Source organism: Cyrtonyx montezumae, unplaced genomic scaffold, assembly GCF_038088225.1.
Source record: "Cyrtonyx montezumae isolate F1298 unplaced genomic scaffold, pur_monq_1.0 scaffold_2, whole genome shotgun sequence".
Lineage (NCBI taxonomy): Eukaryota > Metazoa > Chordata > Aves > Galliformes > Odontophoridae > Cyrtonyx > Cyrtonyx montezumae.
Genome location: NW_027071936.1, coordinates 4382377 through 4407572, shown reverse-complemented (window position 1 = coordinate 4407572; position 25196 = coordinate 4382377). Strand labels below are relative to the sequence as shown.

Genomic DNA, 25196 nt, shown 5'->3' with positions numbered 1-25196 from the left:
AAGTTGAGATTGCTTAACTTCCAATTGGTGAAAGAATGTTTTTTGTTCTCTAGGCTTATTCCTCAATAATTTGAAAATTGATAATATTAAGCTTATTTAACAGTTGCTAGCAATTCAGTCTTTAATGTTCAGTTTTAGTAGTACAGTTTTAGAGCTGTCCTTTTGTTGTCTGAATTTTGCTTTTGTTTACTTCTTAAATTTGGATAGATTGTTCTTAATAAAGCCTAGTGGGGAAGAGGCTCAAGAAGGGAAACTGTCTTACTTGTAGTTTAATAGTTCAGTAGCTAAGAAATGTTTTATTAATAGCTGAAATCATGTGCTGACCCTTATTTCACATTAAAATGACCGGAGTTTGACACTAAGATGACAGCTGGTTAATACAACTTGAGATTTTAAAGTAGTTGAGTATATGTAAATATTATGACTGATCTCATAAGTGTGTTGGAAGATACTTCAAGGAACATCGTTGATCTGACAGTTTATTGCAGTCTCCATTTTTGTTTGAGAATAGTACTGTAGGAGATAGTTCATCTGCTGTATTCAAAGGACATGTAATAATTAGAGTGTATAAAAAAAAAGTACCCCATTTGTACTATTAGTAAACTACATTGTAAGAACCAACTGTAAATGTATTGCATATATGTGATTCCTTATTGTTTTCAATAAGTACATTAACTGGCTTTTGTTTGAGCCAATACAGTCACCACCAGGAGATGTGATTGTCCTTTGGAACTCAGTGAAGTTTCAAAGAAAGTATCAGCTATTGAATTCAAACTACTTAAAGCTTTTGAATCTCTACCCATCAGACAATTTTGATATCTTCTTTTTCCACTCCAAAATGTTGTACAAATTAGATCTAATGCAGTCTAGATTCTTTCATATATTGCACATTTCATTCTGTTGAGAAGTACATAGAATCGTGCAGAAGTATTATTTGTAGCAGAAATAGATTGAAGGACACCTACAAGGGTCACATCTGTGGCATGCATTAGAATTTACTAGAATGTGGCAGTTACTCATGTTGAAATACGTGCTCCTTTGGGCCCCTGTTAAGTGTTCATTTCACCAGAGCTGTTTTTCAGTGGATCCACTCCCTCAAATGCTTGTCTGAAAACCAGTGTTGGTGTAGAGGGGAGAGAAAAATGTGTGACCAAGGATAGGCAGGCTGGGTGACATGAACTGCTGTAGTTCTCCCAGTAAATCATGATATTCTTCTCCTTGTACAGGCGTTCATGAAATCTGTTAACAACTTGATGTGTTTTAACATGATACAGGATGTCAGAGTATTGGTATTTGCAAGGTCGTCATTGTATGAGTTCTGTACGGTGAGAAAATTGAAAACACTGAGAAGCAAATGCAGAATGAAAACATGCAGGAAGGAATAAAAAATGGTGGAATGTAGATTCAAACCTTTTAAAACCCTGATACCCAAAGGAAAGGTACTAAATCCATCACATAGAAGGAAGGAAATTTAGTGGACTTAGTGCCAGACATTTCTCCAGTCATGCCATATACTCAAAACTGAATGAAATCAGTTGAACTGAAGTGGCACAGTCTCTGATACTGACTCATTGCTTGTAAGATGCCCAGCCACCTCAATAGTTTGTCATTTCAGGCAAGATCCTCAGACTTGGGGAATAAACTGTTCTAGGAAAATAGCAAGTTAGTGGATCAGACCCTTGAGGCAGAATAAGTTTTCAGCATGATGGTACTATACATGCAGATGAACAGAAAATAGGTGGATTTAAAAAGTCTGCAACTGTTTTATCAACTTGAAGGCATTAGTCTCCTTTTGACACGTGCTGTTCTGAGGCACAGAAGCTGGCAGATACTGATGCTGAGTAACTGGACTGAGTTGATAGCTACAGTTGAAGGGACTGGTTGCAGATCAGATGACACCTTCCTTCGCAATTCTTACCTGCCTTAGGGAACTAATGAATGCCATTTGATAACAGAAGGTGCTTGTGCAGTGTTTCCGGGAAAGGAGATCAGCAATTTCAGTTTATCTGATAATCTTATTTGCTTGATGCTACAGTATGACTGATACTCTCCACAGGTATGACAAATTATTCATGCTAGATTTCGTTGTAGATAGGTACACCTACCTCCATCTAGGAAGGAGGGAAACATCTGCACAAGTATTGACATAAGGAGCACATAATAAGCGTGATCTCTCTTACCAGGAAGGTGTCTTGGGACAGCAGTTGATTTAAGGAGATCACAAGTAATTTAGAAATGGGCTTGCTGGTGTGGTCGGACTTGCTAGAGAGCTGTGGTTAACCTTCCATTGCCTTCTTTCAGTCTTCACTGAGAAATGCAATAGGGAGCCCTGGGTTGGAGATGAGGTTTTGTGCTCTGGTGCTATCTGTTCACACAAATACCCACTCATAAGCCACAGTCAACTTAAGATCTGATTCATCTTCTTTGCCTGAAGACTAAATAGGAATTGCTTGTGCATGTGTTAAATTATACTTGCAAATGCTGCAGTCATTCTTATGTTAACATAAACAATGGATTGAATAATTCTAACATAGAAATGAATAATGTTGCAGCTGGCACGTAACAGCATAGTTCTGCTTTGCAATTGCATGTATGTGCAGGGTAGCTACAGTATGTCTTGAGAAAGATCCACACTTACAGAAGCTTATGCTGGAGGAGTTTGCAAGAGTAGTGATAGCAAGCAGCAATGGAAGGTCATCATAGCCTCAGGGTGTGAGTACTTGATGCTTTTAGATGAATTGTTTTCTTGTTAGTGTTCAGACAACTGCTTTGTTCTGGGAGCCAAGTTTCGTTGTATGAGAGCAGGCAAGTGAAGAGCTTTCTTTGTGAGCTTTCAGGAAGTTGAAATAGGTTTTGGAGCAAAATCTGGTACCCTTAATGAGCAGTTCAGCTCCCTAGCGGGAAGTGAGCCATGTGACAATCCACAGATAATTTTAAATTAACTTTCTGAGCCTATTTTCAACGTGACCTTACCATATGCCACTTCCTCACCCAGCAGCCTAAATAAACCAGGAGCATAATTCAGTCAGCAAATAACAGCAATTGGTTTAAATACTGAATGGAAATTTTTTGGCTTCGAAGAGCACACAGGTAGTGTTTGTAGAGTCTAATCTTCCTTGGATCATTTGAAACTGTCTAATTGTAATAAATTAGTTTCCATTCTGTCCAGAACAGTGTTCTTTGCAGCAGAACTTGGTGGGCAGATGGGTGATTCTTCATGGTTAATTTGAGAATTATTATTTTTTGAAACAGCATCAAAGACTTCAGTAAGGCACCTTGCTTAAAAGCTGTTTCAGGAAAATCACTCCTCCTGTGAATGTGTTTCTAGACAGTAATCTGGACCTGTGCTGTGCTGTGCATGTGCTACCACTTGATCTGCATTACCAAGGCACCAAGCCTAAGCTAAGGCAGAGAGGTAGAGGTTATCAGTGTGGGCTTATCACCACAAGAACGTAGTGCCTTGGTGTTTGGTCAGAGGCAGTATACCTGGAAGAAGCATGAAGGAAAGTGGGCTCATGTTAGCCAGGGTAAAGTTGGGTAAATACAGCATTTGGGAAGCTTAATTCCTAGGCTGATTTTATGTACGTGTTTACAGAACTGCAGAGGAAAGAAGGGGAAGAGAACTTAGATGTAGTATGTATGCATACTATCCATGTCAAGCAGAAAGGATAGAAGATAAGCTAGGAAGAGTAGAACTGTTTATTTCAGGAATACTGATGTGTTAGATGGGTTTAATGGCAGTAAAGCCTAACAGTCAGATGTTGAGAAGAGTCTAATCACAGTGCTGATTTTACTGCAAATCTTGAATCATGCGAGTGACTTAAAGCTCCTAAATTACCTGTGTAGAAAAGAGAAAGAAACAATGGGATCTGCAGTGCAGAGGAACTTAAAACCAGCTAAGTTAGCCAGTGAAAATGGTTGAGAGAGATGCAGCTGAAATTGTTAATAAAGCAACAGGAATTTGGGTCTGATTAAAGCTGTTTCTCTGCTCTCTTTAAAAGTGAACAGAACAGTAACACTCCCCAACCTCAGACTAGTTCTTTTTCTACCAGATGTATTGCCTGGCTTGCATTGGTATACAAGAAAGATCATGAGGTTCTTCTTTTGAAGCATTTCATGCTTTGCACATCTTGAGACGTAATCTTTTTTTAAGTCACAGTACTTTTTACACATATTGCTGTTTTCCCTGTTCTGTAAAATGTTTGGTTGCATTAATCTGATACCGTGTCTAATTTGCTAGATGTTTCCGAGTATTAATAAATCTGCATTATAGAAATGACTTAAACTGCCTTAAGCAATGAGCTTTGATAGTTTGAAGATGAATTTAACAGTTATTTTGTGAATTTCATTTTCATCTCCAGCACCTGGCCTCACTGGAATTATTGGAGGGCGCCCTAGAATGTAAGTTAATTTTTAAAAATAAAATCTTGCTTTATTAATAATGAATTCTAAGTAATTTCTGCATTCCTTGAGTTTTCTAAAATTGTTCAGAAAACTGTTAATAACAGTGGGTAAAAAGTATTAAATTTTCCAAGTGATTGCCTAGTATACTAACAATCTGAAAATGTTCATTCGTTTGTATTTAAGTGCATTTATGATTGCTTTGTATGCCTAGATCCCCAGTTTTGAAGCCGTTTTTCTTCTATTATCCAAAGAGCAATGTCCAGGTAAGACTTATCACTTAAAGCCTTCTCTGTTTCTTCTGAAGTCATTATAAAAATTATGCTGACTTCCCATTTTTAAGCAACTTGGAATACTGCAAAGTATAGTGATAACTTGGAAAAATATTTTTCCAGGTACTGTTATTCACACACCATATTTTACAACTTCCTAGCCTTCCATTTTAATTGATATGACCCAACCCTCTGCATATACTAATGGAAGTCAGTATTAAAATCACTGAACTTCTGATTTATGCAGGTCTTATGTCAGCAGAGAGCTGGACCTCTTCCTTCTGGTCACTGGGACTAGTGAGCCCTACTTTTACCAGTATTCCAGAAAGTTTAAAATTAAAAAAGGCTGAGATGTTTCAGTGTTGTTCTGATTACTATTATAGAAGAGCCTGCAAATGAAATTTGTCTGCTTTATGATATTAAGTTTGTAACAGTAGTTTGTTTCAGTCTGAGTTCAGATGACTGGGTGGGCCTATTTCAACGTGAGGTGAAACATCAAGCTAGAGCCCTGCTTCTTTTCCATTCTATATGTCCCTGTGTATAGTTTGAAGTCTTCAAGGTAAACCAGAGGGAGAAACTGGCTTTTACTGCATATGAAATGTTTGGATTTTTTCAGATACTTAATTTAATGTACGTAATGATTTTAATCGGATACTGCAGACAAGAATCTGAACATGCCCTTCCTTTTTCTGAGAATTTGAACTGACGTGCTGCTGTTGCGTATATCTCACATCAAGGTTTCCTAATAATGATACAAGGGCTTTCTCACTCATTCAGCAGATGAGAAAGAGATCAAGGCCAGAATATTGTTCTGTGTTGTACCACAGCAGTAAGTACAGGGACAGCCTTCTGTTTCAAGTGGTGAAGAGAAGCATTAGGAGCACAGGCAGCAAGAAGGAAGAAACCCCAAATAAACTTTGTAAATAAATTGCAGTAATTGATTTAAGGATTCAAAACATTTCCTAAAAGGACTGTCTCACTTTCATTTTTAAACGCGTATACTGTGCTCAGCACAAATAAGGCCAAATGCTATGTTTTTCTCTACATTGGTGGGTAAGAAGTTAAGATTAAATTCAGAGGAGATGCTGTATAGTTACTGAAATGACAGTGATAAACTGTGGACAGTGGAGAAGTATTACAAAACCACTTCTTGCTTTGGAAGAAGTTAGAATAGAAGCATTCAGTTGGAAGGCACCTACAAAGATCACGTCAATTTGCCTGACTACTTCAGGGATGACCAGGAGTTGGAGCATATTATTAAGGGCATTGACCTAATGCCTCTTCAACACTGGCAGTGTTGAATGAACCACCTCTCTAGGAAGCCCATTCCAGCATTTGATCCCCCTCACAGTAAATGAGTTTTTCCTACTATCTGGTCTGACATTCCCTGGTCCAGGTTTGTGAGGATGAAGTACTTCCATTTTTACTGGCACTTTGTTTTGTATGGATGGCTAGTTTTTGTTTAATGTTAATTTATTGTCTTAGTGGAAGATCAGGCTACTGTTTTGTTTATCACATTACGTGTAGAATTACTTACGAGCACTGTGTTCCAGATGTGGCCAAATGCCTTCTGAGATTAAATAGTAACTCCATTTACCAGGGGAAGACAGCGTTGTCTCTCTTAGCAAAACAGAAAATCAAAATGCTTGCTTTAAGGAGCTAATCTGGAGAGCAGGGTAATATGCTCGCACTGAAATTCTGTGTCACTTCTGTAATCCAATAAAGGTTACATAAAAGCGTGGTCTGAGTGATTCAGTCCCCGGGTCAAAGTGTTAGCCATGTATTAAGAAAGATCTAGCTAGAGATTGCAGAGTAAATAAGGTATGAATTAACTGCTTTTCTGGATTGGAATTTCAGTTACAAAGAGTCTAGTTGCCATAGAGATAAACCTAGAATTTGATCTAAACCCAAAAACACTACATAAGGAGATTTTCAGATCCATTAATATTGCCACAGTGGGTTCTTTTGTTTTGTGTTTGATAACACTTTTCTGGATTTCAGGTTGGATTCAGTACCTCGTTGGTTATATGTGTTGTTTTCACTGTTCTGATGCAATTGTCCCAGTTTTACCATAGGTCACGAGTGATTTTACAGTGCAAACATGAGTTATTTTCCAAGTGTCCTTTCTCGTGTTGAAGGGGTAACCTAAAAGTTGTGCTAGGAGAAAGAATCCTAGCAAGCCTTCTGAAGGCAAGAATAACTTTTCTTATTTGCTTTTTTAGGTCTTCCTTTTAAATAAGCACTGCAAGACTTTGTTGCTATTAGCTGTTTTCTAAGAACAACCTTAAGAGTGGCAGTTGAGTAAAATGATCTAAAAGATTTTATTAAAAATGATTCAGGTGAATATTCAATTAGTAATGCATGTGTTGTGCTGAATTTCTTGGTCTAATTTGACAGTTTGGAAATGGGTATTTTTTTCCAGATCAGCCTGTATCTAAATGGTCAGTATGTTGAGACGTACGAGGAGGATCTCACGTTCACATCAGATGAGCCTGTTTCCTTTGACCCACCCAAGATTGACAGTGAACTGAGAGGTAAGTTCATCTTGTACTTGCAGTGTATCGTTTCCCATCTTTGTCCTAGAAAATGATGTGCTAAATTTTGTCCAAGAAATTGGTTTTACCTCTTTGCACTGTGCGGTTTGAATTCCTTTGCAAAACTCTTAAGCCACTTTTCTTAGGAAGGATGGAGATTAGCATCAGACAGTATTACATTGGAGTCTGTAACAAGGCTGTATCAAGTTGCCTTAGCCACAAGAAAGCACTTGAACTCTAAACTGATACTGAAACGTGGTTTCAAAGTATATTTCCGACTTATTGTATTAATCCTAGTACAAGTTGGTTTTACCTTAAAACATAATAGTACCTTCAGAATGGAGGGCAGATGTACAGAATCCTGAATGATTTGGATAAATAAATACGGTCGCATTACATCAGACTTCACGAAGTGAACAAGAGTGGGATTGATCTGGAACTTGTGAATAAAGCATATCAGAATAATGATTCCTTATGATCATTTCTATTCAACTTTCCTCATCCATATCTCCGATGAAAGAAAGGAAGATACCTGGGTGAACAGGTGAGCTAAACTGAGCAGGTCAGACTGTCTGCAACAAAGAGTTCAGTCTGAGTTATAGAAGCTGTGTATTAGATTCAGGATAATAGAAGCTCATAGGTATTTTTCTTATCCCTTCTAATGGCAGAACTGCATCCACCTATCATCTGTATCTGGAATCCAGGATAAATGAGTGGAATATCTCTAAACTGTTAGCAGAATCAGTAATTATAAGTTAGTAGAAGATATTCTGTATAATGTAGAGAAATTTTCAAACACATCTGTGGCTTTGTGTTTATTGCCATTTGAAAGTCACTGATACTGACCTGCCATGTGTCAATCTGTTTTCTCTGTCCTTTCAGACGTCCCTTCAAGGACTTGTTTTGGTGTCAAGCAGTAATAAATTTTAATCTCCAGTATGTGTTCAGCTCTTGATTTTGTCTGTTGCAAATCAAAGCAGAATCTCTTTGATATATGGGAGTAGCAGAGAGGGCAGGGGGAGATTATCATCATCAGACCGAGTGAGTGAAGGAATAGAAGGTCATTGTTTGTCTAATGAAGAGGCTAGCAAAGTTACTGATTTTTTTTTTAATTTTAACATGACTGCAACACTAAATATTGGAGGAAAAAAAAAAGTCTTCAAACTTCCTGTTGCTTTCAAATGCCTTCTTATCATTAGAGCAGACTTTCTGAGGTGCCTGACATCAGCTTGTAAGTACTGAATTCTTCAGGCTTTATTCAGGCAGAACTCTACTTTTGAGGGTCAGCAGATCTCCTCTGCTTTTTCTTTTTTCTTTTTTTTTTCCCTGAGAAGGACCTCTAAACTTTTGCCCTTAGTTGTAAATTGAAATGTTTTCTCTACGTGACTAAATACTTACCTACTTCTGTGGCTTAACACATGGTCGACATAAAGAGAAATAGATGGATTAGACTGCAAAAGCAGTAAACTCTTCTAAGCATTTTGTCAGCATTTAGTAAGGAGAGAAGTATTTTTTCTTGGTTTCATGGTTATCTCAAGTGTGAGGGACTGTTAGTTGTCTTCAAACAGATAAGAGAAATATGCGAAAATGGATTTAAAAAATTCTGCTAGATGTGGTTCTGGAAGAGTGGAATTTGAATTTACTGCTTGCCCTAGCTTCAGAGAGGATTACTCTATAGATTTGTTTGTTAAATGAAAACAACTTCCTGATAAACAGATCATTTTCAACCTTTGAGAAAACACTTTCTTTTTCTTTTCCTTTTTTTTTTTTTTTTGAATTGAGGATTGAATAAGAATTAAATTAAAAACAAAAAAAGGAAAAAAAAGAAATTGAGTTTCTGTGATGTAAAAGTATTGTAGATTTGGCCAAAGTGAGGAATGAGCCTTACATGGACTCTTTCTGCATCAGAAGAGGATTTATTTAATCACAAACAATACTCCCCAGTTGTATAAATATACCCTTTAATATATTCTGGCAGGTTTCATTACACACACTTCTACTTGCGTTTTTCATGGAAGTGAATGTGGAAAAGACAGGGCGTCAAGCTCACAACAAATCTACTGTGTTAACTCTTCTGTTGTGTATGTTCAACATTTCAATTCTGTTTATTACCAGTGAAGTATTATTATCCTAGACTAACCCATAATTAATTTCAGCTTGTCTTCCCCATGTTGTAAAGAGTTAAAATTTTAATTGAAAGTAGCTTAACATTGCTGCATTTTACTTTGGGCTGTGAGTCGATGTCCTCTTTCTGTTGGTACAGATAGACCAGAAAATGTTTGCTATGGTCAGCCCCAGATTTGATTTACAAGATCTTCTCTTCAATACAAGTTTGAGTTTGTAACACATTAGACTGACAATGTGATGACAGTATGCTCTAGGCTGAATTATTTTTCTGAAAGAAAGAAAAAACGTTTTTTAAGGTGTTAGTTGATTCCTGTGGCTGATGCCACCAGGTATTGTGCCAGAAATCATGACAGAAAGCTGGAAGAATGTCACTTCCATGCTGTGATGCTCCCTGTACTGGTGTCCAAGGAACAAAGGGAAGATACAACCTGCCAGCTCATGTGTGGAAAGACAGAAAATCACAGGAAGAGGTTATAGGAAAGGGTAGCTGAGGGCTGGGAATTCTAAGTGCCACACAGACAGGCGGATAAATTTGAGATGCTGGCACTGAAGCCAGGAGAGCTGATATGTCCAGAGGGAAGTTGGATTAGAAGCAAAACAAGCTTGAAATGACTGGATTCTCTCTGACTAAAAATGGGATATAAACTATACTTCATGTTTTAAGTATTAGGCTTCTGTCTGCCTGCTGCTTACTAATAAGAATTGCAGGAGGTCTCTGATGTATGACTAAACAATCAAATCTTGTTTATAAACTCCATGGCTTCAACACGATTGAACTTCTATATTGGCAGGAGTAGGACTGCTTAATGTTCTATTAAGTGCAGTGATGTTCAGGAAGACTTGAAAGTCCAGTATTCCAGACAAGAACTGAACAGCTGCCTATCACAAATGCAATTGTGATTATGAAATGCCTTTTCTGTGGAACACTAAAGTATTTGCAAAATTGGCTATTTGAAAAAGAAAAAAGAGATAAAAATCTTCATTGCAACTGAAAAAGTTGAACTGAAGAAGAAGAACTGAAGAACTGAAAAAACTTGAAAGCAAGAGAGATGCATAGTCTTCAGACAGACTTTTAAATTGTGACTGCTTTCTACAGACCACAAATTATCTGAAACTAAATGTACCTCCACCGGAAGCAGAGAGATCTGTGTGTTAAGGGACAAACAATTCTTAGCTGGTCAAGAAATACCAAGTATCTTCTAAGCCTCCTTCAGAGATACTGTTAGGATGGAGATGATTTTCATATTCAGAGGTGGTAGAACGGGATGTGTGGCACAGCATTCAACTGTATAAAAGTGAAAGGGATTTGCCTTTGTAAAGGGAAGAAACAGTTGATTTTGTGATTTTGCCCCCACCCTCACAACTTCTCTGGATGTATGCCGGAAGAAAGCTTTGACATTTTTTGTGAGAGTACTACAAACGATGCAGGAAGTCTGTAAAGACAATTACTTCTTCAAAAGGTACCATTGTTTGTAGCTGTTGTTACAGTGCAGTTGTTTTTATATTGTTCAGATCTGCCAAGTGGTCACCACACTTACCGCTTAGAAGATCTTGCCTATACTAGAAGTGGAGACAAAGGCAACTCTGCAAACATAGGTATTTATCTTTCTTCTCAAGGTGATTTAAGTTTCTCAAATAAGAGCCATCAAGTGCTCTGCTTAACTTTTAGGAAATCCCTTAACATAGCTTGATGATTTCTTTTACTGCCTCAGTGTTCAAACAAAATAATTCATATGAAACAAGATTTAACTAATGCAGTATCTGTAGGTCTGTGTCCAGCAGCTGTTTGAAATCTGAGGTTTTAAGAAAAATACTTGAATGTCTTTCACTACAGAGCTTTGTTTGGGGTTGCACAGAGTAAGCACCCCAATATTAAGAAACACATTTTTAGGGTTTCTTCTGCGTGTTAGTTGCTACTTTTTGTGTCTGTTACATAATATAATTTCTTGGTTGTCTGAAGGTGTATAACATTTCCATATGTTAATTTTATACCATGTAGAAGGGTGAAATATTGTGTTAGGAAATACCAGAGTTGCTCCTGAATGTAAAAGAATGCAATTATATTGTAAATCCAAGTAGTATATTTCACTGTGCAGTCTTTACACTGGTTGTGCTGCTTTACATGTTGATTAATAATTCCTTCTATTCCTTACCTCTGCATGCAACAATTGGCTCTCTTTACTTGTTGGAAGATGAGAGCGTGTGGTGTTCAAAGCTCAGTATGAATTAAAGGTGCGTTTGGGATTTGATTTGCTATTAGCTGTCACGCTAAGACTGATGGATTTTTGCTGTTTGTATTTAAGGAATGTGGTTTTCTTGTCCTTGCTTGTGAAGAAATTTTGGGTAGAAGATTGAGGAAGTGTTCATATAGATATATATATAAATCTTATTTGTACCATCTGTGATTGACTATGAATACAACATAGCATTGCCAGGTCATGAATTATGCGTGTACTGCCAGTAGGCTTCCTCAGATGTAAAGAAACTACTGCTTTGTTAAAGGAGCAACAAACAACCTATGGGATGAAATTATTTGAAGTCCCTAGATAAAAAATCTGTGACACAAATCTGCTTTCTGATCCTACTGTGGAGCATTGGCTTCAGCTTAAAGTTACCTAGAGTTTATCAAAGTATACTTACAGCAATAAAGAACTGTCATTTCTTGCAGTTAGTTGGCAGTGGGGTAAGAACCAAAACCTTCCATCGCTGCACCTACTGCTGATCTGATTATGCTTTGTTTATGGTCAGCTACAATTCTGTAAGTCCTGCACACACAGGGGAAGATTTTGTGTGTGTGTGTTTGGGTTTGTTTTTGGGTTTTTTTGGTATTTTGTTTTTCTTCAGGTGTTTTCCAGTGGCAGGGTCCATTTGCAGCCAGAAGGATAATGGTTAATATCACGTAGTTTGGTTGTGCACCACACCACCTTCTTACTGACAGAGGAAAAGCTGTCCTGCTACTTTATTCAGGAGTTCACTGAAGAGTATCCATGTGTACATTTTCAGTTAAGAGGATGACCCCAAATCAGTTTTGAAAGGATAATTACACATAGGTTTCAGCAGGTCGTGTTCCAACTAACACTGATTTTCCCTAACAGGTGTCATAGCACGGCATCCTCTCTATTATCCATATCTAAAGAAAACTTTAACTGCTCAAGCCTTGGAGAACTACTTTGAACACCTTTTAGAGCAAGGAAAACCTGAAGAAGAGCGAGTAACAAGGTGAGTAGTAAGTAACTTGCTGTGCAGTTCAGTTGTATGATAGATTTGAGACTGTATCAGAAAGTATTGTAAATTAAATTGAGTATTACGGACCTGTCTGTGTACAGCCTTTTTCTTTAATGTATCTTTGTTTGCACTTTTCAGTAACAACTTGAGGAGTAGTCATTGAATCAAAGAATGGCTTGGGTTGCAAAGGAGTAGTAAAGCTATATTGTTTTGTTGTAATAAAGAATGTCTACAAAATATGAATAACTCCCAGTCTGCTTTTAAGAAACTTATTCCTAATCAACCATTTGGAAACTGCAGGAGCCTTAGAACTGAAGCTTCCCAAGCCTCTAAGTTGCTACATAATGAGGAATTGGAAATTCCTGGCAAATGAGACATCCTGTTCTTGCAGAGTGAGGAAGTAGAGCTCATTCTTCTAAGTGTGCCCAGTAAAGCAGATTAGAGGTTTTAAACCCACTGTGTCTCATTAAAAGCAAGTACTTTGATACTGCAACAAACTCTTTACACTTCTAAAACCTGTTCTGGTATGATGTTATTTATTCTACTACAGTGGACATTTTGCCAAAATCATTCCATCTTTTTGTGGATGCTAAGAAATAAGTGTCTCTTTTGCTAGGTCAGAGAGCATGAGTCAGAAAGGTGCAGCTCAAAGCCTGGAGAACTTGGAGCTGTTTTAACTCCTGCTCTTTGAGCACTGTGATGAACAGATCTGTGCAGATCTCACCCACTGTTTCATAAGTGCTGACAAATCTACAGATCTGAGAAATCCTAATATCAATAAAGTAATTACATTTAATTAATTAAATAAAAAGTGTACCAGAGAAAGGGAAAAAAAAATGTCAGGCCTTCGAATGATACTTATAGAAGTGGATTCATTGTGGTTTCTTAATGATGTTTATGTTCATAAATAAAAGCTCAAATTTGCTGTCTGGGAAAAGCCAATTAATTTTGATTAATTAGGTTATCGGTTCCTGGGTTTGGTTTCTTTTAATGATGTAATAATGGAGCTGTGAGAAAACTGAAAAACTTTTGGGGGGCAAAAGAATAGATCTGTATATGGAACTGCTTAGGATTGTATTATGCTTGTGTGCTTCAGATTGCATAATTTCTGGCAAATTAACTCATTATTTTCAGGTTTTACTATCATAAGAAGGGCTGTCTTACTCCTATTTTCCTTTATTTCAAATGTGAGTTGTTAAGCAATAAACATTATTTTTGGTATTAAAATCATAGCAACCATGGTTCTGCATTAATAGAAATAGAGATTGTCAGCTGGTTGCTTTTCATTCTTTTTCCTTAGGCTATTAAAATAGATAAACAGAAAAGATGGGATTATTTTTGATAGAGAGCATGGTAAACTCAGCTTGCAGAATTCCAGGTAACACAGTAGCGAAAGGTGATCTTTCAGAGATGAGACAATTGGGTTTTTTTCCCTCCACCACTTAGGAAGAGTACCTTCTCAGCAGTTAATCAGTGTTTCCTGTGCATAGCAGTAATGTGCAAACAAAGTTAGGCTAATCCAAGTCAAGCTAAGAGAGAGTCGTACTCAGAAATTTGCTCTGTATTTAAAGAAGGATGTCAGTCTCATACAAGTCTGAATAGTACTGCTGTTTAAAAAATAGCATCAGTGCTGAGGTAAGACATAAGCTAGCTACAGGATCATACGGCTTGTGAGAGTCTGTTTTTCCTTTAGTCATTTTGCCCTCCATTTTGCCTCCCCATGAGGTGTTGCACATTCAGTGCTTTATAAATTGAGAAGCGATTGTGCTAGAGAAGTGCTAGAGAGTGAACATTTCTCTCTTAAACAAAAACAGACAATGTAGTCTAGTGAAGTATTTCATACTGTTTGCCTCATTGAGAACTCTCCCATCTGCTATCAGAGCTTGCACTGTACACATCTGAAATGCTGTAATGTGATGGAAAACGTGCAGTAGCCGTGGGCACAGAAGCAAAGGAAAAGATCTGCTTACTCAGGGATCTTCAGTAAGATACCCATGCTTCCACTGCCAACCCTTAAGTGAGGTCTGGGTTTGCACTGCATGCACCTGAGCTCCCCTGGTTTGTCCCTGCCTTCCCACCAAGTGCTCAGTCACTGCTTCAGGCCCTGACTCAGCATTTCCTCTACAACATCTTTCATTATTATTTCTGCAGTTACATATTTCCATAGCAGTGAGTTGCATAAGAACTGTATCCGTGAGGGTATTTCTTTAAGGATTTCTTGCTGTGAAGAACTGAGGAACAAAACAATGAGATTTTGACAGTTTTTCTTTGCATCTCACTTAAGTTAAATTGTTTAATTAGGTTGGGTAAATGCATGACAGCACCTAATTGATACACTGTGGCTGCTTAAGACTACTATGATGGCTCTGCTAAGGTGCTTTTTTTTTTGTTCTGTGGGAGTGATTTTTTTGTGCAGAAGGATTTAGAATGTTCAGATGCTTCTGACAGGCCTGAATATATTGAAAATGCTGCTTCTGAATACTGCTTCTGTAAATCTAGTTCTAGCTAGAACATCTTACTTAAATAGTTCTTGAAAATACGTGAAGCTAACGTGTTTCTCTTTGATGTTCTGAATTAAGATCCATAGCTTACATTGGGTGCTTCCAGAATCCTTGCTGATTACATTGTTAATCAGGTACACAAATTGCGTATTGTTAAAACGGCTGTATTCTACACATTCCTGTCGAATGCTCAACAGTATCAACAACAGCCCTCATTTTTGCAATTCTAAAAAGGACTGGAAAATGATAAACCTCCGAGTGGCAAAATCAGCCATCCAAGATTAGTGCAAGAAATTCCAGCTTTTTTAGAGGGCAGATTTGAAGAATCTGTTGCAATCAGATAAAGATCAGATAAATGACCAAAGAGAAGCAGGCAATGCTGGAGGAAATGTGATTTAAACTGTAGCAGTCAAACATCTGGAGACACGGCAAGAGCTGGATAAGGTCTTTTTCAGTTACTGCTCACGTCTTGCTGATGATCTGATGAAATTCTTTCCTAAGAGGGGAAAAAGGAAAAGGAAAGCCATCAAGTCCTTAGATGAAAAAAGTATTAGAGGAAAGCAAAAAACTAAGGAGCACTGGAGGAGTGCATGGAAGCAAACAAAGCACTGTAAAACTATGCAATGAGGGGCAAATGGAAGTATGCTGTAGACTATGGAATTTGAAATAGCTTTGCTAGGAAATCATAAAGCCATTTGCCAAACTTCTACAAAAGTTTCCAAATGCACCAGCCAAAAGCAAGGATGGAAAAAAGCATCCAATGAGAGTGGAACAGGAAAATGGGTCTATCGTACTAAAGTACAGGTGTTTTATCTTAACAAAGCGTGTGGCTTCAGTGAAGCGTTGAAACATAGCTTTACTTGTTTATTAAAAATTCTCTGTGGTTGAAAGAGTTGGAGCTCTTTCTAGTTATTTCTAGTGAACGTGACTTCCAAATCAGCTGGCAGACATTGCCAGCAAAAGTGAGTTGTGGAGATTATGTGATTTTTTTTTTTTCATTATCAGAACTAGGAAATATTTAAATACTTCCCACTGCCCGTTGTAATTTCCTAAATCACACTGGGTTTGAAACTCCTGCCTATAGAGCTTTCTAAATGGCTGGAGGGATGGAAATGAGAAAAGTGCCTTGTTAGAAACATATGAATTTTGACATTGAATATGGGAATTATTACTTTATGATCCTTCTTTAAACCTTTAAAACTACGAAGGACTAACAAGTCAGTGTAAGGGTAAGAAATAAGAAAGTAGGAAGGGTTAACCTAGAAGTTTGACTTCTAGGCTTGATTCACCAGTAGAGGATGCTATCAGAAGCACACAAGTTTTTGCTTTGTGTTCTGTTTAAATGAGTTTTTGTCCAAAATCTCTGGGGTGGAGGAGATGTAAAATACAATTTACATTCTTGTTGTTACAGATATGAATTGCCAGGGATCCATGCATTAAATTTTGTTTTGAAGAATTCCCTTGGTGGTGGTGGTATAGCGTCCCTAAGGAGTGACCCACAGGCATGTACTGATTTACTGCATTTAGCTTTTGTAACTAAATATTGTGCTACTTCCCAATAGTTTGTCATTCGTTAATTTACAGGTGGGGCAACATGGAAGAGATAAACATAACTGTTGAAAATGATAAGTATAATTTGAGTGAATCTATGATCTAGATCTTGATTGAAAACTCACTAACGTTACTCACTGATGTTAAACACACTGACCATGTTGAATTCTTACACTGATTAAATATATACATCTCCATATTACACAGTGTAATTAACAAATGTTGTATATTTAGATAGTAATTGTTTGTTTGTTTGTTTTTCCTTGCAGGGCAAAGCACTTGGGCAGATGCTGTTGGATTTCCAGATTAAAAATGTTCCTGATTTAAAATCATTGATAGAGTAACAGGTGCTTGATACATATGTTTTTAACACTTTGAGTAGTATAAAAATGGCATGGAAGAACTGGCTTTTAGAGTTGGGCTTTTAAAAGTCACTGCGGATAAATTAGTGACAGTTATCTCTCAGAGGCTTAGCTATATGGCACAAATTAATAACAGTTTTGAGTAATACCAGACTAATAGCTTTGTCTGTGACTGATAACATTTCCTGTCTAGATAATATATTGGATGAAGAATTAATTTATTTCCTGTAAAAGAGAATTAAACAAATTGCAACATAACATTTCATTATGAGACAAGACAGTCTTTGTTCCAAGATGAAAATTACCTCCTGTTCGTTCATCTCTTTCCCTTCTCTAAATCTGTATTTGAAAATTAAATTGACCAATATAGTTGAGCTTCTCTCAACAGTTATTTGTTTGTCCTGTGTGTAGAGTGAAGCTGATACAACCTGCTGTACCTCACCATCACTGCTTGGCACTGGAGAACAGCTTTCCCTAATAGGCAGTGAAGAAATTTAGTAATTGTTACTACTACATAGCGACCAATAGGAAGTGCAGCCCTGTGGTGCTGATCCACCAACTTTCCAGCTCTTTGCCCAATTAATGACAGATTTATGTACTATTTCCAATGTCTTCTGAATTAATTGTAGAATGGCTTAGTTTGGAAGGGTCCTTAAAGATCCTCGAGCTCCAGCCTCCCTGCCAAGTCCATCCATCAGTTGGAAAGGACTAAGCAGTAACAAACTAATTCTTGGTAATGGTGCACTCTTGAAAATATGTGTAGGAGAACTCTGTGAGCTAGACCATCTACTTACCATCTCTTGTGACGAGCAGCCCTAGCAGGTGGAAAGGGGGACCAGGCATTGGAGCAGAGTGCCTTGTGTTCTTACAGTGCTGTTGAAGTTCGTTTGGCTGTTCTCCTTCCCACAGAGGGGTCCATGAGCCTCCAGTAGAAAGCTCTGTCTCCTGCTGTGAAGGAGCACTGTGCTGAGAGAAGTGCTCTCTTGTCTCTGTTCCTACTCCAGTTACCACCTCTGCATTTTCCTTTCTCCATCCAACCTTTTCCCCTGCTGCAGTGTATTACTAGTGTATCCAAATTATGGTACTCAAAACTTCTTCACTAAATTAAGCAAAGACTCCAAGATCTATGTCTCAGTTGTATGGAACTGTCAGGATAGAAATTCTGGCCCCAAAACTAGCTCTGTTCCTTCCGCAGAAGCCATACAAATATCATTCTGCACATTTTGACATTTTTATTCCAAAATGACTCTTCCCTTTTATTTCAGGAAGACTATACATAAGAAAAAAAAGATGAAAATAAGTATTTGGCAAACTTCACTGAACTGTTTCCCTAAATCTCAGACTGTGCTGCCATTATTGCTAATTTCATAGCCTCTTGCTTGCTACTAGGGATTATACAACAAATTGTTCCCACCTTTTCTATGGTTTTGACTTGAAAGTATAAGCAAAAGCTGTATCCATCTAAACACGTTACTCTCTTAGCCAGTTCTAAATACTACCTGTGTATACAGCATGGTTCGTGGAAGTTGTGAAAAATGAATCATTACTTCCTTGCAGAAAGGTATCCAACTTCATATATTTTTGCTGAGTTTGATGTTTACAATTCACTGTTCATTTAGAAAACTGTCGTTAATAATTTGGAACCCTATCAAAATGCACGAAGATATTGAGAGGAAATAAAAAAGCGCTAAGAGCTCAGTAGCAAAGCAGCAGAGTTATGAAAGGCTGTGGTAAATATATGCAGTTTATTCAGTATGCTGCTTAAGAGGCTGTAAATGTGTACGCAAGAGATTTGGAATTAAAGTATACCTTTCTAAGTATAAATCTGTTTCAGTTGTTTGTTTCTTCTACTGGAAGACCACGATACTTATTTCAGAGGTCCTTAAAACCCCTTGTTTTGGGGTTGTTTCACTTACCTGCAGTTTCGTGCTTTGTCTCATTGGTTCCCTCCCTCCACCAGAGTTGATCTGTTCTGTGCTTCGCCTTTGTTTGATACAAAAATGGAAGGAGCAAGTGATAATAGTTCTGTAGAGTTTGGCACTTCGAGCTCTGTGGCGGAGGCCGTAGTTCGCTTAGAAGAACTTCAGATGGATTGGATATGGGAATACAAAAGGGTTGGTTTTTTATCTCAGGAATTACCTCGATTGGATGCATCCTTCACAGACATGCTTTCTGTCCATTATTTCTTTCAGTGCATCAGTGTAAAACAAATGGCATTGCCCTTCAGGTACTCTGCTTGTAAAAGTCTCAGAAATCCCTGTCCAAGGATTTGATCCTCCTTAACGTGTTCTGAATTCATAAACTTGTATTTATTCCAGCAATCCCAGCTGACCTGGAAGCTTGTTAAAGCTGCATTTGTGTGTTAATCTGCAGTAGAGATTGAGTAATTGGAAAAAAGTTTGATTAAAACATAGATTGTACTGGAAGGTGAGCACGTGTGTCGTTAGCATTGGCTGAACTGCAGTTAACAAATGCATTTTGCCTGCTTGTTAAAGCAGGGCTGTTCCTCATGTAGGCAAGAACTTGCACTTTCAATTGCCTTTCTTTCCTGCCTTTTCCCTACTGTAAGCTGTGAGGGCAGGATGGAAGCAGTAATGACTCAGATCCTAAAAGGATCAATCTAACGTACTAGGTTTTCAGTGTAATGGAAGCTGGCAAGCACCTCTTTTTTGTGCCATGGCTCATCTGCAATACAAAACAGAGGCTGGATTCTTTCACCTCCCTCAGCTTTATTGCTACATCTCTCGTAGCTCTCAAAAGGAAATCATGGGGTCTATCATGAAGTAATTATTCCACAGCAGGTAACAGTCCAAACAAGTACTTTATTTGCTGTGTTATATGTAATATTTCAAAGTGATCTTTCCAGCTGTGAGGCACTTTAAGCTATTAAAGTTCTAGAAGTCATTACACAAAAGTGATCCAGGAAGATGGGAAAGAAGTTATTGGAGGCTTTAGTCTGAGGCACAAAGTATGCTTTCAGTTTAGCCATCTCTGATGAAAGAGTTTTCATGCATAAAATATTTTGAGAGATGTTTTGAGGGAAAAATAATTATACCTTGTAAATTTTGTTTCGCGTGATGGCAGTTTGAAAGAGATGACAGAAAACGTCCTTGCTGGCTTGTAGTTTTGCGTTAGAAGAATCTGAAGGGTTTATTTCAGAAATGAGTTTGTTGCTGTGTGCTCTGCATGCTCACAGCACTTTCAAAGTAGTAATCCCAGGGTGGATTTCACTTGCTGCCACCACGTATGTGAGTTGTGTATGCCATCTGTGTAACGCCTTTTGTGCTTGTTCCATGGGTTTCTGACTCTGAAATTGAGTGGTTTTAGGGAGAGGGAGATACAGAGCTCATTAGTGCTTTGGTACGAGGGTACAAGGAAATGACCTCTGCGTAATGTCACACCTGTCACCTAATTCCTTCCAAACCCTTCCCTGTAGTAAGACTGAGTCTCCTTGTTGTGCTTCTTCTTCAGTTTCCTCACAGCTTTTTTTCCAGATTTACTTGAAATGGGGATTTTGCGGGATTAAAACTCGTGGTTATTAAGGAAGCAAACAAAGGATGTCTCCAAGTAAGAGATCCAGTTAGGAAACGTCTGTTTCTGTCAGGGAGTTCAGCTGAATTCCTCTCTCTTGTGCTAGGTGGGAGAGAGATCTGAACTGTAGCTCTGAAGGATTGTACTTGCTTCAACCAAGACCATCCAGGCACTCCCTTAGCAATTTTGGGAAGAAGGAGCCTTGAGACAGTAGGGCTGGATGAAGGGATTCCTGAGATGGAAGGCTCACACTTTCAGGAGGTAAATATGAATGATTCTGTGCTATGACTTAGTCTCTGAAAACCTCTGGCTGTGGCACAGTGCTTCATCTCTGGACCAGTCCCTGTGGCCATCATCAAAAGGCTGAGACTCTTTCATGAGGTTAGTGTTTTTAACCTGTACCCTTTCTCCAGTCCCTTAAAAACAGGCCAGTCAGAAGTGCATAAAGCTCCTTGCTCATGTTTTTATTTACTAGTAGGTGTGAGCAAATGTATCAACCAATCCAGGTGTACTGAAGCATCTGGATTTGAAAGATTTTAAGTAATTAAGTGACTGGTGGCTAACGTAATGTCTTCCTACCAGCACTGTGAGCTGCGTCTACAAGGTATTTCCTCCTTTCTAAGCGACTGGAGTCTTTATTGCATAAAAGTTTGGCTGTGACACTTCAGAGAAAATCCCAAGTGTCTGATCGCGTTGGCGAGCAGTGCTCTGGCCTGTGCTCAGAGGCTGAAGGAGGTCTCTGTGGACCTCTCTGGAGGTGGAACAAGCGACCAGAAACCTTCTGTTTCTCAGGAAGCTCTCTGCTTGAGCAGGACGAATGGAGAGGGCAGTGTTCTCATAACGTTGGCGTCACTGAGGAGTGGTGGAAAAACTGCTTTGTGCCAGTGATAAGCCTGATAGTCCTTGTATGCGGGAGCCTCCCTTGAACCTTGGCTGGGAACGTGTCACGGTGGGCCTTGCCCTTCGTACCAGAGCTGTTCCTCAGGAGAAAGCAAGGGAATGTTGAGCCCTTTCTTTTATTCTGGAGCAACCAAAGGAGTCCTACACCTTCAGGGTCTTCTAGGCTTCTCACCCACAGTCCGCAGGCGTTCAGGTTGAAAGTTACTTCAGAGGAGAAGGAACTTGCTGTTTCACATCCGTTTCCCTTTGGTGAGGAGCCAAAGCTTCCCGTTTGGCCGGGTGGCAACCGCCGCCGTGCCCACAACCTGCAGGCAGAGCCACTGGGAGAAGGCGATGACTTCATGCAGAGGTGCCATGAATGGCAGCCCCATCCACCATCCCGCAGCCTATGGGGCGGGAAGCGGCTCGACTACCGACCCCTGTCCGCCGCTGTTTTGTGGGCTCCGTCTACAGATTTACCCCTTTACATCATGGATTAGCGTGAAACAAAATGAGCTGCGCTTCCCCTCCGCCTCTTCCCGTTCTCTCTGAGCCCTTCGGGCCGAGCCCGCTCGTGACGGGGACCCGGCTGCGGGCAGAGCCCGGCGGGCATCGTCCCCCAGCGGAGCGGAGCGGGGCGGGCACGCAGCCGGGGGGGCCGGGCCGCCCCGCCCCGACCGGCAGCCTAGAAAAGCGGGGCTGCTCGGCGGCGCCCTGTCTGCTGCCATCCTCGGCCCTGCCGGTCATGAAGAACGCGGTGCCGCAGGCGGCCTCGCTGCTGCTGGAGAAGCTACTGCTCCTCGTCCACGTCCGGGCGCTGCCCACGGGCACGGAGGGCGGGGAGCCCCCGCCGGCCGCCTCCGCTTACTACGACACGAGCTGCTTCAGGCGGGGCGACCTGCTGGAGGTGCCGCGCACCCTCTTCATCCACTTCGGCATCTACCTGGGCGAGAACCGCGTCGCCCACCTGATGCCCGACATCCTGCCTGCCTTTACCGACGACCGGCGGCAGATCCAGCGGGTCGTTACTAACAAGCGGCTCATCCTGGGCGTCATCACCAAGACGGCCAGCATCCGCGTGGACACGGTGGAGGACTTCGCCTATGGCGGTAGCATCCTGGTCAACCACATGGACCGGCTGTTCAAGGACAAGGTGCTGGGCAGCGAGGAGGCCGCCTGCCGTGCTGAGAAGCTGGTGGGCACCACGGCCTACAGCCTGCTCTGGAACAACTGCGAGCACTTCGTCACCTACTGCCGCTACGGAGCCCCGGTCAGCTTCCAGACAGACAAGGTACAGCCTAGGGCGGGGCCGGCAGGGGCACCCCACAAGTGAGTGTGTGGCTCCTGATGTCAGAAGTGCTACTGAGAGCTGGCAGGCTGTGGTCACTCTGCCACATGCCACTACAGTGCTGGGCTGCGGGATGGCAGGCGGCTTCGCCTCCGCTGGCTGAAAACAGGGCTCAGTTCCCATTAACTGCATCAGCCAACACTCCTGTGGTGGTGGAGCAGCAGGCTGCGTGCTCTCACACAACGTGTGAGCACTGTGGCACCAGCAGCCCCTCTGTACCAGAGTGAGCATCAATCCCAGCTGTCATCTCAGCGCTTTCTTCCTTAACCCTGACATTCTTCTTCTGTTTTTTGTTTTTTTGTTTTCTTCTCCCTGCAGTTCTGTGAGACTGTCAAGATGATAATTCGTGACCAGAGGAGCGTTCTTGCTTCGGTGCTTGTGGGCTTAGCATCCATCATCTGCCTGGGTCTGGCACCTTCCACCACGCTCCCCACGATCTTCATTACCTTTGTTCTGTGGATGGCTGGCTAACACCCACAGCTGTCTGTATATAGGATGTACACTACTGTATTTATGAAAGCACAAATTACTCACTGGCGTTGTGTAAAGTTGCTTAACCTTGTGTCACTTTTAAATGCAACTCTAGAACACAGTGCACAAGGTATAGCTTACTGTGTAAGCCAAGTAATAGATTTCCTGAAAATCTCAGTATATTCTTGCACACCTTAAAAATCATAAAGTAGGGGTGTGATGTGGTTCTGCTGCATGCCTTTAGCCTTAAGTGATTCTGCTCATGTCCTTCGTGTTCTTTTATCTCCCAGCCGTGTGCCTGGGTGCTACAGCTATAAATAAAAATAGATGATGAAATGCCTCACAGTGATGGGTATTCAGAACTACTTACTTTTTACTTTGGTATATTTAGTTAATGTTCAGGAGTTATGTTCTCTGTTCCTGAAATGTCCCTCAGTGGAGATACAGTTAGGTAAGCTGTCTATTTTTGATAGCCAAGAAAACAAACAAACAAAAAAAAAGCCCTTGTGTGGGTGCTGTGCTGCAGTAGCACATCTAGCCAGATGGGTGTTGGGTTCCTTCTGGGAAAATGTCACAGGTCTCTCTTTCATATATACTGCATAAAGATCAAAAAATGCATACCCAGCAATTTTCCAACTGGGCTGCTGGTACAGAAAGTCTGATTCCTCAGTGTTTTCTTTGCAGCTGGTAGTGGTGGGTATGGCTAATGTAAACGGCTGCAGAGCTTCTAAGCAGTGCATGAAGAAACCAGTTTGCCTTCTGAAGGCTTGTGACACAGAGGTGTCATGGGTTTCTAGTTTTGCAGGGCACATGGCATGCAGGGGGTGGAAAATGAATGCACATTTATTTAGTTCTTTCTTTCCCACAGTAATTAGAGCTATGTGGGTGCTGTAAAGCATCAGGGCTCACTGGTGTGGTTCCTGTAGCTCTCTGTGAAGGAAGATGTCTTTCTCTACTCATCTCTTGCAAATAGGTATTTAGTGGCAAGCCAGCAGTCGGTGCTAAAAATGTTCCATCTCCAATGTTCAGTCCTGTTGGTTTATCAAGAATGTGTAAAGCTCGATTTGAAATCGTGTTATCTAGGCAATCATTTCTGTGTTAAAGATATTGCTTTTTTTTTTCTCCTCAGCTGTGTCTTAATATATGCAGAGATACTGTTCAGCTCCTGGAATGTCTTGCTCTACATGCACTTTACACGTCAGCGCACCATGCTCGCCTCCCTCTCTATACAGAGGCGAAAGTCTTCATCAGGTACAACCTCAGACTTGCTCCTTACCAGGTGGTTTTGGTATCCTGATCAGTTCTGCTACCAGAAGGTGCCATTCTGGCCCATGTTTTGATTAAGACTTAGTTTAGTTAGGTTGTAAGCCCCCTTTTCCCTCCCCAGACCTCACAGCTGTTTGAAGATTGTGTTCTTGAACTGTGAGCCCACTTGGCCGCTCTCTAATCATCTTTCTTCTGGCTGCTTCACTGTAACTGACGAAGAATGTAAAGACGAGTGAAATTCCGGTCTTGTTGGAAACAACAGCACTATTGCTGCTGTCATCAACTGAGCAGGGATTTCAGCCTAGCTTTCAGTACACTTCCCATCTGCAGCCCAGCTCCAAAGCAGTTGGATATCAGTTATTGCTGGGTCCTTGCAAACAGCTTCTGTTCTGCTTTCAAAGACTGAGATACTCCACATAACCGTGTTTGATAAACCTTTCAAGTTAAGGTGCTTTTTTTAATGAATGTGAATTGCTTTTCCATAGCATATGTGTTAGTAATATTTACATACATTCCACTGAGTGTTTTTTTTTGTTTGTTTGTTTTTTTTAATTTGCTGTGCATAAGGTAATGAACTGTAGTCACCGATCACTCTTGTAATTATATAAATAGAATTTATTCATTTGAAAGTGTCTACCAGCCTCTTGATATATAACGTTATAGCATTTCTCCAACGTGTCCCATTAGGGCACTGAACATTAACATGCACTTACATGGTGTTTCATTAC

General features: G+C 40.1%; 2 protein-coding genes across 2 annotated transcripts in view; both read left to right on the top strand.

Annotated features, from left to right (window-relative positions):
• LOC136048368 (uncharacterized) overlaps positions 1-21883 on the top strand; it is a 43382-nt gene extending 21499 nt beyond the window's left edge. Inside the window, exons 14-20 of the mRNA XM_065736019.1 lie at positions 4362-4401; positions 4616-4667; positions 7096-7207; positions 10847-10930; positions 12430-12553; positions 16472-16566; positions 21558-21883. Of these exons, the coding sequence (XP_065592091.1) occupies positions 4362-4401; positions 4616-4667; positions 7096-7207; positions 10847-10930; positions 12430-12553; positions 16472-16566; positions 21558-21883 (833 nt within the window). The remainder of the gene's footprint in view (positions 1-4361; positions 4402-4615; positions 4668-7095; positions 7208-10846; positions 10931-12429; positions 12554-16471; positions 16567-21557) is intronic.
• Positions 21838-23786, top strand: LRAT (lecithin retinol acyltransferase). The gene is made up of 2 exons (XM_065736260.1): positions 21838-22674; positions 23050-23786. The coding sequence occupies exons 1-2, from the start codon at positions 21895-21897 to the stop codon at positions 23200-23202; spliced, it is 933 nt and encodes a 310-aa protein (XP_065592332.1). The 5' UTR covers positions 21838-21894; the 3' UTR covers positions 23203-23786.
• The last annotated feature ends 1410 nt before the right edge of the window (positions 23787-25196 follow it).